Raw genomic sequence first — 15,883 nt, 5'->3', positions numbered from 1 at the left:
TATGTAATAATCCTCCATTCCCATGGAGCAACGGGGCTAATTTGGATTCTCCGAACCTGTTTCTGTGCTGTGGACACTCCCAGCTGAGCTGCCGCTCTAGGAGATAGGAACTGAACGTAGAGAGGTGCACAGAGCCAGGCTCTGAGACACTGGCTCCCTTTCTTGTTGTGACTTACCTGCACACTCTGGGTTGTCTTCATTAAAGTTGATTGCAAAGTCATGAGAGACCTAAACACCGATTAAAATTTTAAAAAAAGGAAGAAAGGAGAATTATAACTTAGATCCAATAAGGAGGCACTGGGGGCTTAGGGTTTGCAAACAAATGCCCCTTCATTCATTGTGAGTTAAGCAGAAGGCCCCGTTTTAAGCCATTATAGAATCAATCTGAGATGGAGGGTGAATTCTCAGCTCCCTGTGGAGCTGCAGTGACAGGAAGATTTTCTAGGATCTGATAAATGCTGGCAGGAGGGAAAAGTAAATCATATATTTTTTTTTAAAAAAAAAAGAAAGAAAAAGAAAAGGCTTCAGAAAAAGGTAACTACAGATCATTTCTAGATTAACTGGCCACAGACTGAAGGGTTCAAGTTGAATGAGTTCTGTGTCCACCTGTGTAAGAAAATAAGCACCCAATAAACTCGAGCTGACTGGTAGGCATGGTGCTGCTCACAGAGGCACTGGCTAAGCTGTTGACATTTAGGGATCATTCTGACAGACAGAATTACAGAGCACGAGGATCTTCATGTACACACAGGTGAACTAGAATGACTTCTACTTCTGCAAAAAATGAATAGAGTGACATAGCCTGCCATCTTCCATCCCAAGCCCCCCTGCCTGGCAGTGCCTAAGCAGAAGGGCTGATGATACACTGCCTGCTATTTTCCTCCCCCTAAAATCTGATAAAAGAAATGGGCTCTTCTGCCATCTGGACAGTTTTAGTAAATCACTTGGAATTGCATGGAAAATTCCACCTCGAAGGTATTTCTGACCATTGAATCTCTTGGGCACTAAAAAATAGGTCACTTCATTAAAAGACAGACGCCTCCTTTCTTCGTGGGAGGTCACAGGTGAAGCAGCTGGTGTGTGCCCACTGTCCAGGCAAGTGAGCTGCCCTACTTGGTTGATTTAGCTCAAGTTTTTCTTTAGCCTGCAAGATCTGGATGGACACAGTTTGAATCCCTGGAACCCAGTGGTTTGGGGTGTTTTCTGAGTCTCTCACCATATTGGCAGTGAGTTAAACTAAGGATTCTTGTAACCAGACCTTTAAAATACATACCAAGAATACCCAGATTTTATTTATTTATTTATTTGTTTATTTATCTATTTTGCCAAAGGCACTCTCGGACCACCGTAGCTTCATGGAGAGCAAAAGCAAGCTTGCCAAGATGAGATTCCACAGTGCGGCACACGATTCCACCTCCGCTCACTCACCGTGTACTCTGGGGGTATCCTGGCGCCAAACCCAAAAGCTGGGAACATTTTGTCACTGGAATTAAACAGAAAAGAAGCCACTTCATTTATTCATCTAAAAAGGAAGGGAAACATGAACCTGCTTAACCTCCCTAGGACACATTGCCAAGCCAAGTGCTGACTCACGCAATGGCACGAATAATCAAAATGAAGAAACGTTCCTTACCGTTCAGTACTCATTAGCATATACTCTCTAACAATTTTTTTTTTAATTTTTAGTTTTTACTAAATTTGATAACCAAGAGTAAAACGGACCCAAAATTTGTATATATCCCACCCCCGTAGCTGTGATTTTATGTTTCCTTGAAATAGTGAATGATGAGGAATTTGGTAACTCCAATCAATGACTGAATTAGGGTCGTCCATATACATAATTAAAAAAAATGATTATTCTTTATTTTTCATAAAGGTAGACACATTGAAGAGAAGCACCCCCGAAGATGCTGCTGCTGATTAGAGCGAGGGGTCACACAGAGACAACCCAGATCTGAGGAGATATCAAAAGGCACAGGGACGCTCAGTAGGCTGCTACCCCACAAGGCATGATCTTGTTCATAGCAGTCCCTGTGCCTTCACCTTAAACTACACATAAGAAACAACTAATTATTTGCATTGTCTTTTCTTACTTCCTGAACTCAAAGGGACCCAGTGTTTTGTGGGGGTGGGGGTGGGATAAAGGGGAGGAGATGGGAGATGAGAACATGAGGGAACGGGATGGTTGAGGGGGGAGAGGGACAGAGTGGGAGAACAATGGAAGAGAGATCTTGATAGAGAGAGCCACTATGGGGCTAGGGAGAAACCTGGTGCCAGTAAAATTCTCAAGAACGACCCCAGCTAAGACTCCTAGCAATAGTGGAGAGGGTGCTCAAACTAGCCTCCCCCTGTAATCAGATTGGTGAATACCCCGACTATTATCCAGTAACCAATGGAACCAGATGTAGAGATCCACAACCAAGCACCAGGCTGAGCTCTGGGAATCCAATCGAAGAGAGTGAAGGGGGAATACACCAGCCATGTAGGTCAAGGTCATGATGGATGAATCTACAGAGACAGTTGAACCAAGCTCGTGGAAACTCATAAACTCTAAAGTTTAGAGTAGTTGTGCAGTCTCCATGGGACCAAACTAGGCCCTCCATATGTGGGAGACAGTGGTGCAGCTTGAATTATCTGAGGGGCCCCTTGCAGTAGGACCAGAATCTATCCCTGGTGCACGAGCTAGCTTGTTGGAGACCATTCTCTATGGTGGGATGCCATGCTCAGCCTTAATGGAGGGGGAAGGGCTTGGTCCTGCTCCAACTTAATGTGCCAGACCTTGTGGACTCCCCATAGCGACCCTTACCTGTTGGGAGGAGTGGATGAGGGGTGGGCTGGGGTGGAGGCAACGGGGGACGGAAGGAGGGGTGGGAGGGAGAACCATGGCTGGAATGTAAAATAAAATTTAAGAAATAAATAAATAATTTTTTTTTTTTTAAAAAAAGATCTTTTTCGTTTACATGTTTCTTAGGCAGGGCCCCACTCTATAGCCCAGACTGGTCTAGAAATTGCAAAGTAGTCTAAACTAGCTTCTAATGAATGGCAGACCTCAAGCTTCAGCCTTCTAAGAGCCGGGACTCTAGACACATGCCATAGTGCCCAGGTATATTAACATCTTACATTCTCACTGCCCACTGACCCTGACTGCCCTGTCCCCTCAGCTTCCTTGCTGTGTTTCTTCACTGAAGGTCTGCTCAATAAATAGCCAATGGTACAGTCCACACAACCTTTAAAGTCACTAAGACATAGGTATACACAACACAACTCTGATGAAAATCCATGCGAGTCACACCCACCCTTTGTTTGCCTTGGTGTCTTTTACAATCACTTCTTCTATTTCGTGTGTTATATCTTAAACCTAACTGTACTGCACTCCAGTTAAGAGGTTGTGGAAGGGCGGGGGCTTGAACATTTATTGACACACACGATGCGCTAGCTCTCTCCCAGATGCTGTAAATACTTACACAGCCCTGGGAGTTCCACTTATTCTAATCTTAGGAAGACAGAGTAAATGTTATCCCAAGTCCATGATATTCTATTTATCATTATAATGGAATAACTACATGTAATGTTAAACAGCTACTAGCAATTCCAGGACCTTGGTCCCCAAACAGGCAACACACAAGACCTTTCTTAAGCAAATTGTGTGCTGCAGTGGTGCTCTGAAATACCGGTCTTGGGAGAAGGTGTGTCCTTCTCCTGCCAAGTACCTTTGTTTGGGTTCTCTCCTAGGAAGAACACAACTGAGGTTTGTTCCTACAGTTTTCAGTTCTCCCTAGAGTTGGTCAAGGACAAAGAAGGAATTCAGATTAGATTTTCTATAGGAAAAGAGGACATTCAGTCTGGGCCAACCTCCACTTTCTGAGTGACTTCAAGAAAATTGAAGTAACAAAACCAGATTCTCCCCCATCCCTTCCTATTAAGAAGTTGTTAGCAACCCGTGACAGCTTTGACGAAACCTTCCAACACATAGTCGATTGCATACAGGTGGAGTTAGAGATCTAGAGAAAGCAGAGTTCTCTAAAGCGAAGGCGGAAGTCCTCTATGAAACCACAAACTCCCTCGTCTGCTCGTAGCTGTGTCAGGCCAGGCTCTGTCGTACACTGCATCTGGCATGCCTTAGAGAAAGTGTGGTTGCAAATAAATCAGAGACTCACCATAGCTTATAGAGGATTAGTAACAGCTCCAAGGAGAAAGAAAACAGGACTCCTGGTCCTTGGAAAGATTGAAAGACTTTGCCTCAACTCTTCCTCCTTAGCCAAAGAAAGAGTGGTAGGCAAGGGAGGATCTTGCTGGCTAAGTTAGAAGACTTTCCTGGTAGCGAGCATGGGTCCTGGACCATCCACAGCAGGGTTGCCTCAGGAGTCCAAACCAGGGCGCCTGGGAGGTGTTACATCCTTAACTTACTGTCTGTTTTGATGAACTCTCTCTCTCTCTCTCTCTCTCTCTCTCTCTCTCTCTCTCTCTCTCTCTCTCTCTCTTTTAGGGGATATCTGGTAAGGGTGTGTGCAGATCTAATGCTCTACCTCCTTCCCATCACTGACCCTGGTGCCTTAATGATGCTCCTTTCACACCCGCTAAACCACCCTTGGGAATTTGAAGTTTGCGAAGGTTCAGGCCCTGTTATGTAATTGAGTTTCAAGAGTGAGATGGGCAGGAAACGCCTCACCTACAAGGAGAATAACTAATGCTGCAGAAGGGCTCAGTTCTCTGAAGTCAGCCACTATAAAGCTTCTACTTAATAAACATACTGAAGAAAAAAATTCCCAGCCTAGCACAATAGATTTAAAGTCCATTCTTCCTACTTAAAAATAAGACCAGGCAGAAAGGAGTATTATGCAATGACCAAGGGAAGGAAGTGGAATAAAGGAAAGCTTTCTATGAGAACACTTCAAAGAAGTCAGAACCCAGTCCACTGGGCACTGAGCAAAAGGGCCATTAGCAACTGTTGGGAGAAAAACCCAGGCAAATGCTGCCCACCTGGACATTTCAGAAACATATTACCATGCTGGTAAAGGCTACACTTCTTACTATCACCATAAAGCAAGCAAGCAAACAAAAAACACAACAAAAGGGTCCGTGTCCTTCCATGGTGACGTATCAGCTGTCCTTAGTTTCCCAGGAAATGGCCATGTCCAATGTCCAAATATCCCCCAGGTGGGAAATTTGATCTTAAGTACATTTCACTGTGTCCATTAAGGAAACACTGTGCTAAAGCAAGACATTAATACACGCCAAGGGATGCATACTACATGGCAGTGTGCATGCCAGTAGGGTCAGCTCAAACATGGTGGCCTTCCAGAATACTTGGGTCTTGGTAAAAAGAATTTGGCACACAGTCATCTTAAAATTGAGGTCCAGGGATAGAAGTGCAATAGTCTTCTGGTGACATGAGGGTGTGACGTTCTTTTTTAAAAACAAAATCAGCATTCAATTCTCCTACTTCCATGATGTGGGAGTGATTTCTTATTAATAAAGAAACTGCCTAGGCCCATTTTATAGGCCAGCCCTTAGGTAGGCGGAGAAAACAGAACAGGATGCTGGGAGAAAGAAGCTGAGTCAGTGAGTCGCCATGGTTCTCCCACTCCAGGCAGATGCAGGTTAAGATCATTTCTGGTAAGCCAGCTTGTGTGCTACAAAGATTAATAGAAATGGGTTAGATTAATATGTAAGAGCTAGCCAATAAGAGGCTGGAACTATTGGGGCTAGGCAGTGATTAAAAGAATACAGTTTCCGTGAAATTATTTCTGGTATAAAGCTAGCCGTGCAGGCGGCCGGGTGCTGGGGATGCAGCTCCGCCGCTCTTAATTCAACACTTCCACACATATAATTTGTTGAAATCAGTCTTCTGGGACCTCTGTGATAGTGAGACCTGGTGGCATTCACCCCTTTCCCTTCACGATTCCTCTTTTCTTTACCTCTTCTGAGTCTCAACTGCTATGCTGCGTTGCTTCAGAGAACAAAAACTGACTGTACCAAGTAGAGGAACTATCCTACAGGATTCCAGCACCCGTACGGAGTACGGAGATTCCACCTCCAAGTACAGGGCATCAGGATCCCAGCTCCGAGTACAGAGTACCATGATGGAGGAAGGTCACTGGTTAATTAATAAAGAAACTGCTTGGCCCTGATAGGTTAGAACATAGGTGGGTGGAGTAAACAGAACAAAGTGCTGTCAGGAAGAGGAAGTGAGCTCATACGCCTTAGCTCTGCTCTCTGGGGCTGACACGATGAAGCTCCGACCCAGGATGGATGTAGGCTAGAATCTTCCCGGTAAGCGCACCTTGGGGTGCTACACACATTATTAGAAATGGGCTAGTCCAGGTGCGAGAGTTAGCTGAGAAGAGGCTAGATACAATGGGCCAAGCAGTATTTAAAAGAATACAGTTTCCGTGTAATTATTTCGGGTATAAAGCTAGCCGTGCGGGCGGCCGGGTACTAGGAACGTAGCCCGCAGCTCCCACAACAGTACCAGAATTCCAGCTCCGAGTACAGAGTACCAGGATCCCAGCTTTGAATACAGAGTACCAGGATCCCAGCTCTGAATACAGAGTACCAGGATCCCAGCTTCAAATACAGAGTACCAGGATCCCAGCTCTGAATACAGAGTACCAGGATCCCAGATCAAAGAACCTAGTATTAAGATTCAAATACTGAACACAAGATTCAAGCATCAAGAAAAGGAAAACTTCTACAAAGGTCAGTAGGAACCAAATTTTCTGCAACTCAGGTCATTGCCAATTTTCACTTTAAAAATTGTGGGTTGTAGCTAAGTTGCGGAACACCTACCCATCCCATAGATAACTTTGAGTTCAATCACCAGTACTGTGTAAAAGAAAGAATTTAGGATGTTGTTATTGTCAGTCGTTAAATCATTAAAATAATTTTTTGCAGTTGGTAAGATATCTCAGTAGGTAAAGGTGATTGACACCAAGCCTGAAGACCAAGCTCGAGCTGGGCCTGGGACACACATGGTAGAAGCAGAGAACCAACACCTAATAGCTGTCCTCCAGCCTCGACATGTGTACCATGGCACAATGCTGTTTAAGGATTCATTCTCGTGTGTGTGTGTGTGTGTGTGTGTGTGTGTGTGTGTGTTTGTCTGTGACATGTGCATGTGAGTGCAGATGTGGCAGAGGCCAGAAGAGGGAGCTCTCCTGGAGCTAGAGTTACAAGTGCTGTAAGCCTCCTGATGGGGGCTTTAGGAACTGAATTTAGGTCCTCTGCAGGAGCAGTATGTGCTCTTAATTGCTGAGCCATCTCTCCAGACTCCAGCCCCTAAACAGTTGGTTATAAACTATTATGGTAGGGGGAGAGGTGGTTATGTCATTGGAAGAATTGAGCAATACTATAGGTTAAAAGCCACTTTCACATACTTGTTTATAAGAGCAAATTTCTTAATATTTATATTGACACAGACAAAAAAAATGGTTAGAATTTATGATAGATTCTGCATTGTGAGCAATAGGTAGCCCTTACCACCCCTAGATATATAGGCAAACTGGGCTCCCCCACCTCCACACACACCATCTGTTTTGTTGAGAGCTGATTTCCAAAACCTTTATATTTCTTACATACAATAATTAAAGTCTGAGATTCTTAACATATGAATGTTTTAGATCAATAATATTCACATTAAGGCTGCAATAAAAATTCAATCCAGAGATATTTTTAGAATAATTTGAATCTCTTCATAATGAATCATTTTAGAAATTAAAAATTACATGCATATAGTATCCTTGTTTTCCTTATATATTTGTATGACTTCAAAATGACTTCAAACCAAATTTATAATGATACCCTGAGTACTAGAGAAGGGATTCAGATGGTAGAGTGTCTGGCATGCACAAGGTATTTTTTGTAAAAAAAAAAAAAAGATGGCCAATACTCAGTCAGCACAGCATTTAAATTATATTGGGCAGTTACAAGAGTTACATGAGAGTTCGTTTTTAAATACCTGTATTTATAACGCTCCAGAATTTTCAATTCTTATCTCCACTTAAACTTACAACAAAGAAAGATGTCTCCAGTGAAACATGTATGAAGGCTGCACACCTTTACAGAATCCCTTCAGAGGCAAGTGAGCAAAACAATCAAACAAAGGGACCAACCCTTAGAGGTCACTTGTCCAACCTGACCTTTAGACACTGGAATCCTTTCTCCTTTTGTGTTCAGTTTATTTTTAAAGATTGAATTCTGAGTCTTAAAGATAACACCCTCCAGCATCGATTATTTATGACAGGCAGAACTGCATGGGCTCTGCAAAGAAAACTAGATGAGCCTTCAGTTTGCAGCCAAAGACATAAATCTCGCGAGAACAGAGGTCTACCTGTCACCAGGACCCTTAAGGGTATGTCATCATACTCTTTCTATTAGCCTTGTTGACTTCTCCACAAGAGGCTCTTAATGATTCAGAATAAGAACTTCATCTATGTTCTTATAACAGAGGCCGTGTGTGTCAGAACACTGACTACCCCAGTCACCACCATGAAGGTTCTCTTCTTGTCCATCCTCCTTCCAGCAGGGCAGAGTGGGCCTTCCTCCCTTTACACACTCTCCAGTCTTGCACAGGAAGGGTTTTCTGGGCCATGCTGAGCTGGGACTATGCTTGTTTTTGTTGTTTTGAGACATGGTCTCTCCACATATTTCATGCTGGCCCTGAACTCCTATGGTCCTCTGGCCTTAGCCTTGCTAGTGCTGGGCTTCCAGGTATGAGCCACAACACCTGATTTACTGTGGCTTATGGACACAACTCTGCAATCTACTAGACTTTGAGCTACACGGGGAAAATTCTGCCATGTTGGTTTTTTTTTTTTTTTTGTTTTGCTGTCCCACACAAGGGGATTGGTATCCAGGAGTTCCAGCAGGGACATTGCCATTCTAACTGACCCAGCACTCCTTACTCAATGGTGGATTTCAAGGCTGGATAACCATTAGAGCAACAACAATAAAATCCCATTCAAGGTGTACAGCAGACCACGAAATCAGCCTTGGTGACTTCTTGGTGAGATCCAAGTGCCAGCATGTTTGAAGCTTCCCAAGTGTTCTGTGATGCGCAGACAAAGATGGGAGTCCTGATGGGATGAGGTGGAGTATGGCAAAGGCTGTACTGATATAGAACCCTGATCTTCTGTTGTCTCCTGATCTCAGTTCCCAAAGTAGCCAAGATCACAGGCTGGTGGCCAGCAGGCCTAGGCCAGGCTTTTTGTTAGAGGACTGTTCATGCTTTTTGAGACCCAGAACTATGTTGGCCCCAAGAAAAGTATGCTACTTTGACACTGAGGTGTGCTGTGGGATATTTGTTTACTGTGTGAAGATGTATTTCTGTGATTGGTTTGATAAAGAGCTGAATGACCAATAACTAGGCGAGACTATAAGGCGGGACTTCTGGGTAGAACGAGAGGAAGTAAGAGATGAGCCTAGATGCCATTGAGACATGGAACGAGTTGGACACACAGAGTGGAAAAGAGGTAAAAACCCATGTGATGGAAGGTAGATTAACATTAAAAAATGGTTTAAGTTACGTTATAAGAGCTAGTGGGGTTGGGATGAGCCTAAGCTAAGGCCTAATTTTCATAATCAATCTCCATGTCGTTTTTTGGGGCTTGTGGTGGAAAAGAAAGTCCTTTACAAAGGTGTAGAAGCAGCGTGGACGCTGCGAGTGAATGCTCTTGAAAGAAGCCGTGGCAGCAGAGACTGATCAGGATTTCAGTACTGTGGAGAGACTGGAGCGCTTATATCTATTGGCTAATTGCTTTACCTTGGGCTAGCATTAGCTCCCGGGATAGCCATTCCTTTCCCAGCTCTAAGCTGGAGCTAATTCCACCAACCTGAAAGCTAAGAATAGTATCAGATAGCAATCTGGGCTTATAGAAAGCCTCCCCTATCTTACTGTAACTACCTCACAGATGTTCCCACCAATGTACTTTAAACTTGCCTTAATTTATGACTTTATTTGTTCTGTGAAACTATAAAATTTCATGAAGCTGTTTCCACACTGGAACCTGCCACTTGGAGTAATCTAAATCTGTGTTCTCAGGCTGTGGTCATGCAAAATGGCTCCAGACTAAATGGTTTCTCCTTCTCTATAAGATGAGTGCTCTGGATTTTGTCTTGATAGTGCCGACTGGAACTATACTGCATCAGGGAATGTGTATATGTGTGTGCCCAGGTGTGCACTTGCATGTATGCTGGTATGTCTTTGTCCATGTGTGTGCGCACACTCATTTGTGTGGGCAGTCGAGGCATGTGGGCTGGGATCGTTCTTGCAGAGGGTGAGGCACAGCACAGGCCAGCAGCAGTATCTTCTGAATTTGGGGACAGCTATCTTGTGGTTGGGGGAGCCTCTCTTCAAGGTCGTTTGGAGAAGAGATTTATGACTCCTCAAGCTGTTCTCCTCAATGGGTCACCGCTAATGATTCAGTAGCGATGACTGTACAAGGCAGGGAGAAAACCCTTGGCCATCAGAGGCAGAGAGGGATTGCTAAGGCTCATGGGAACTGAAACCCCTGCATGGTTGCGGGAGGGGGGTGATGCCTTCTGTCAGTTTTTATGCGAGTTGTTTCTTTTTAAGCGCCAACCTTTCTGACTTTGATGCAAGAATAAATTAATTCCAGAGCCCTGACTTGAAATTTTCCGACTCTGCCTGTCTACTGTCTATCCACCCACACAAAAGAGAAACTGTCCAACCTTGTCAGCTTTAAAGGGAGCAGCTTGCATTCCAAGCTCTCCCAGGGAGTCTCTTGAAAGAGCATGGAGGTTTTTCTCAAACCTCTTTTTCTTCTTTAGAATTTGCCATTTTAACGAAGACCTGCCTTCTTTAGACACAAAATGCTGCTTTCCTGGGCTGCCTGAAGGTGATTTTCCTGTCCAGCTGGGCATGATGACTTCAGACTTACCCTATTAAAATTTAAAAGGAATCGTTTCTAATGACTCCTCATGTCACACCTAAGGTGACATAGCTTATGTTTATATGGAATCTGTGTTTTTGGCAGAATGCAAAATATCTGTCAACTTTTGTCTGATTGGCATTCTAAAGGGATAAAAAACTTTAAAGGATGTCCAGTCACTCTGACTAATCATTCTGCATGTGAGGCAACCAGGAACACACTCTGCAGGGATTAGTCAATAAATGCTTTCTGATGATGGATGCGTATCTGGAGCAGCAAAGGAAGGTGATACAGGATCGTGATGCAGACTCTGGGTCTCAGCATCTCAGTTCTGAAAAACTGACCACAACACCCTTTAAAATTTCATATTGGATGCCTTCTTCCCTGCAGGTTCATAGTTCTTGTAATATACTCCATAGTTTTCTTCAAGTTTTTATCCACTTATTTAACTTTGATTTTATATGGGGGGGGTCTTACTATGTTGCTTAGGTTGGGCTTGAGCACAGTGTCTACCTAACACTCCATTGGGAAAGCTACTTTCTACTATCTACATCTCAAGGTCCAAACATTAGGGGCTCTAAAAACATTCCTTCCCTTCCTTCTTATCTCCTTATGTATACACACAAGACTATACTGGATTATTAACATGCTTCTATGTGAGTGAAGGAAGGCAGACAATTCTCACGCCTCTATCTTGGAGAAGCTTGAAGAAGTCTCCAACACTGCATAGATGCAGTGCATCAGACTCTTTCCTCCCTAGTAAAAATTCCCCCTGGTTCAAACCCCTCTAGATATCATCCCTGAATTGGAGCCTGAAGAAATCAGAGTGGAAACTCTTTATTTTCAAATAAATGGGATTTATTAGAATGGCTCACAGGCCGTGGTCCAGCTAGTCCAACAATGGCTGTCTATCAGTGGAGAGTTCAAGAATCCAGGAGTTGTTCAGTTCCCAAGGTTGAACGCTATCAGCTGGTCTTTAGTACACACTGGAATTCTGAAGAAGTAGGCTCTAATGCCAGTGAAGGAATGGACTTGCCAGTGAGGGCAAGCAGGCTAGGCCGCCACCAGAAGATGTGGGCCACATTAAAGGTGCCTCTTCCTCCCTCAAAAGATCCAGATTAAAAGTGGGTTTACCCACTTTTAAATGATTTAATTAAAAAAAAATCCCTCACAGGTGTGCTGAGTTACTTGGGGTTTCGTTAATCCCAGATATAGTCAAGTAAACACAACCAAGAGTAGCCATCGCCACACACTTCAACAAGGTCATTTAAAGAGGTTTTATGGGTGCAGCAAAAGACGTTGGAGAGGAATGTTGTGCATGTTCATTGCTCATTGATTTAATAGGACCCGCTAATGTACTCTCTAAGTGTCTCTATGTGTCTCTATGACACATCGGGATACTTTAGCAAAAACATGAATGACCAGGGCTCATGCAGAGACCTCAGCAGGCAGGAGGCTGATTGACCTTTCTTATAACCGTGACCTGGGCTTCACAAGCCTTTCCAGCCTTTACTGTGTTGTGGCAGTAACAGGCTCTTTTGTTGCTATTGTTGTTTTTAGCATGGTTATTACCAATAATGAACTCAGGAAGAACAGAAATCACTTCATGTGCTGAAATTTCTCTAAACCCAGAGGATAAAGTTGTTTTGTTTATTTTCTTGGATGAAAAGGTCAACTCACCACAGCTCATTACTGACTAGCCTTGTGTCACACTCACATCAGGGGGTCCTCTGAGATGTAAACGTTTATGTTTACACTGGTTCTACCTCAGAAAGCCTTAAACAAATGTCTGCGCTCCTTTGCTTTGTCTGGTGACACTGGAGTGACAGCCCGAATCCAGCTTACTGCAGTTTTGCTGATCACCTGTCTGGGGGAAATACTGTGGCGGGGAAGCCTAGCATTTATCATTGAGAAGTCAAGGAGAAAGTAGTGCCACTGACGGGCTCTCAAGATCATCCCTGCATACCGATGAACACACACACACGCACGCACACGTTCCTGGCCACATAGGTGCACACCTGGGCAGACACATACCTCTAAAACAGTGATGTTTTGAACTCAATGTACAGAGCAAGAAAGACTGAAGTTCAAACACCATCTCCGTCTGTGTGGTGGTGTACAAATGACTCAGCTTTCCTTTAGTTTTGTGCTTTCAAAAGTGATGGCTGTTATAGAAGGGGTCTAAAGTATGAGAATGAATACAGCAACATCTGATAAAATCATGTCTAAAACTCGGGCCTCTGAGAACCTCCTTAGGCTGTATGAACAGTTCAGTAGGTCAAGGGCGATGCTGGCTCACGGACAGAGTGTGAGTGGCAAGGATCCCTTCACACCCAGTCCACACTAACAATGAAAGTTAGATTGCTGTTAGTGACTTCACAAGCCTAATAGGAGTGGCAAGCTGAGAGAGGGACCTGTTGGCTCACTACAGTGAACATGGCACTAACTCAGTTTCTCTAGGTACAGAGAGAATGAAATATCTGGCCCAAGGCTTTATTCTGTTCTTCCATGAGCCTCTGCATGAGGGCTTGCTGGAACTGACTGCCACTCTTCTGCCATGAGTCAGCCAACCCCTATGGGACCCCACTTAAAAGACAAGACCACAGTTGATGCCCGAAGCCTCTTACCTGTCGTAATCTTGGCAAATCTCTCCCACAGCCACCAAGGCCTTCAGGTACTCATTGGGCTGGTATGGGTGGATATAGTGCAGGGAACAGCTGTTCCTGGGGTCTCCGTTAGAGGCCGTGAAATCTATAGCTACCTGAAGAGGAAAACCAGAAGAATAGGTGGGATTGAGTCAAGTGCATTGTTTAGGAGCTATGACTAACCTGGAAAGAGACCTGGCCTCAGACAGAGAAAAATGAAGAGCACGTGACATATCCGGCTCATTAGGAAAGTGAGAGAAGTTAATTACTTTTCTGAACAACTAGTTATTAATTTGACTAGCGTCAGCTCTTCTGTCTTTTCTAATCCCCATCTCTTCCTGACCAAGTGGAACTTGAGATTATAATTTGGAAAGCCTAGTCCTCATTGATCCATGTCTCCAGGCAGCCAGGGTCAGGGCAGAGTATCTGGTTCCAGTTTTACAATTCGCAAAAAAACAAAACAAAACAAAAAACAAACAAACAAACAACCAAAAAATGCTCCTGTGCTCCATGGGCAGAACAGCTCCACCTATGAAGGAACCCTTATGGTCAAATTCAGTGTAGAGAACACCCCATCTCCCCAAGAAAACCAATGTCATATTTCCATGAATGGTCTGCTGCAGAGATATGTATTGGAGTGGTTTTAACAAATTTTCTCCCAGGAGTAACCCTGTAAGCATTCTCGCCATTCACAGGAGAACTCCTTTTGCAATGAGGAACACACCTGGGTAGCTTAGCGTTTCAAGTGGGAGTTAGAGAACAGAAGCCTCTGTCTGGCCATCCAATAGTCTTTTCTCTTCCAACTTCCTGAGGTTAGTCTAACTCCCAACGCAAAATTTTCAAAATTAGTATTTTAAGACAGCATAAAAAGCAATGAATTTCTTTATGGAGTTTGTGTACATGAATGGCATCGTATTTTATTCTTAATTATCCTTCTGCACAGTGCCTTGTGCCCCTTCTGGCTGAGTCCCATCCTCTGCTTGCTTATCACTTTGATTCTATTACCCTCTTTCCCCATCCCTTAGGATTTCTCCTTCCTCTCGTGGTCCTCTAGTTTCACCACACACACACACACACACACACACACACACACACACACACACACACACACACACTTTTAAATCTAAGTTCCATATATAAGAGAAAACATGATGTTTGTCTTTCTGAGTTTGGTTATTTCACTTCATGCATTGATTTCCAGCTTGCATCCCACTCATGTTAAGATTTCACTTTTTGGCTGAATAAAATTCCATTATTTATCCTACTTTTTTTAATCCATTGATCTGTTGGGGGAACATCTGGTTGTACTGCCCCATTACTGTAGCTAGTAACAACTACAAACATGGGGTGCCACACCTCTGTGGGATGTTGAGCTGGAGTCCTTCAGGTATATTCCCAAGAGCGGTGTATTTTGGTCAGATAGTAGTTCTGTTTTCAGTTTTATGATGAGCCTCCATGCACATTTTCATTGTGGCTACAGAAGTATATGCTCCCCACCTACAGTGAATAAGGGTCCCTCTCTCCCTACTCCCTCATTCTCATTTGTTATTAGTTTTTTTGATGGAATCTCAAAGCAGTTGAAACCTGGATTTTTTTTTTTTGATGGCTAAAGATGTTGGATAGCTTTCTAAGTATTCATTATTTTTTGAATAGTGTATGGTACATGTGTTTGAGTGCATATGCAAGTGTTCATGTACGTCAATGTTGGATACCTTTCTTGATCACTCTGCACCTTATATATTGAGGCAGTGTCTTTTGCTAAACCCAGAGCTTGCTGTTGGGCTAGTCTGGCTAGTAGCTTGGTCCAGGGATTCGGTATCTGCCTTTCACACACTAGGATCATAGTTACACTCATTCGGCTTTTACATGGAATCTGGGATCTGAACTCTGGTCCTCACAGTAACTAGACTTGTCAATTCTTGGGCTTATTTCTTGTGCGACTGAAGTCCTCTGCACAAAGTTCTTGGCTATGACTACATCTTGAAATATTTTCTCTAGGTTTTCCTCTAAAAGTTTCAAAACTTTAGGTCTCACATTAAGGTATTTAATATATTTGGAATTTATTTTTTACATAGGGCTAATGATAAGTTTCATTCATCTGCATGTGGAAATCAAGTTGTCCCAATACCATTGTTAAAGAAACTGTTTTCTTTCCAATGGATGTTTTTGACATTGTGTCAATACCATGCTGTTGGTACTGTTTTCCTACTATAGCTCTGTAATGTAATTTGAAGCCAGTGATTGTGGTACCTCCAATACTATTTTTTTTTTTTTTGGTTTTTCGAGACAGGGTTTCTCTGTGGCTTTGGAGCCTGTCCTGGAACTAGCTCTGTAGACCAGGCTGGTCTC

The 15,883-nt window shown here is 43.5% G+C and overlaps 1 protein-coding gene across 2 annotated transcripts in view; it reads right to left on the bottom strand.

The window, feature by feature from the left end:
- Cpne4 (copine 4) overlaps positions 1-15,883 on the bottom strand; it is a 481,784-nt gene that overhangs the window by 11,218 nt on the left and 454,683 nt on the right. For both annotated transcript variants that reach the window (XM_005368465.3, XM_026789948.1), the window contains exons 11-13: positions 13,517-13,650; positions 1,429-1,483; positions 177-228 (exon numbers count right to left, since the gene is read on the bottom strand). In XM_005368465.3, coding sequence (XP_005368522.1) covers positions 177-228; positions 1,429-1,483; positions 13,517-13,650 — 241 coding nt within the window. The remainder of the gene's footprint in view (positions 1-176; positions 229-1,428; positions 1,484-13,516; positions 13,651-15,883) is intronic.

Source organism: Microtus ochrogaster, unplaced genomic scaffold, assembly GCF_000317375.1.
Source record: "Microtus ochrogaster isolate Prairie Vole_2 unplaced genomic scaffold, MicOch1.0 UNK33, whole genome shotgun sequence".
Lineage (NCBI taxonomy): Eukaryota > Metazoa > Chordata > Mammalia > Rodentia > Cricetidae > Microtus > Microtus ochrogaster.
This window is presented reverse-complemented; position numbering and strand designations above follow the sequence as displayed.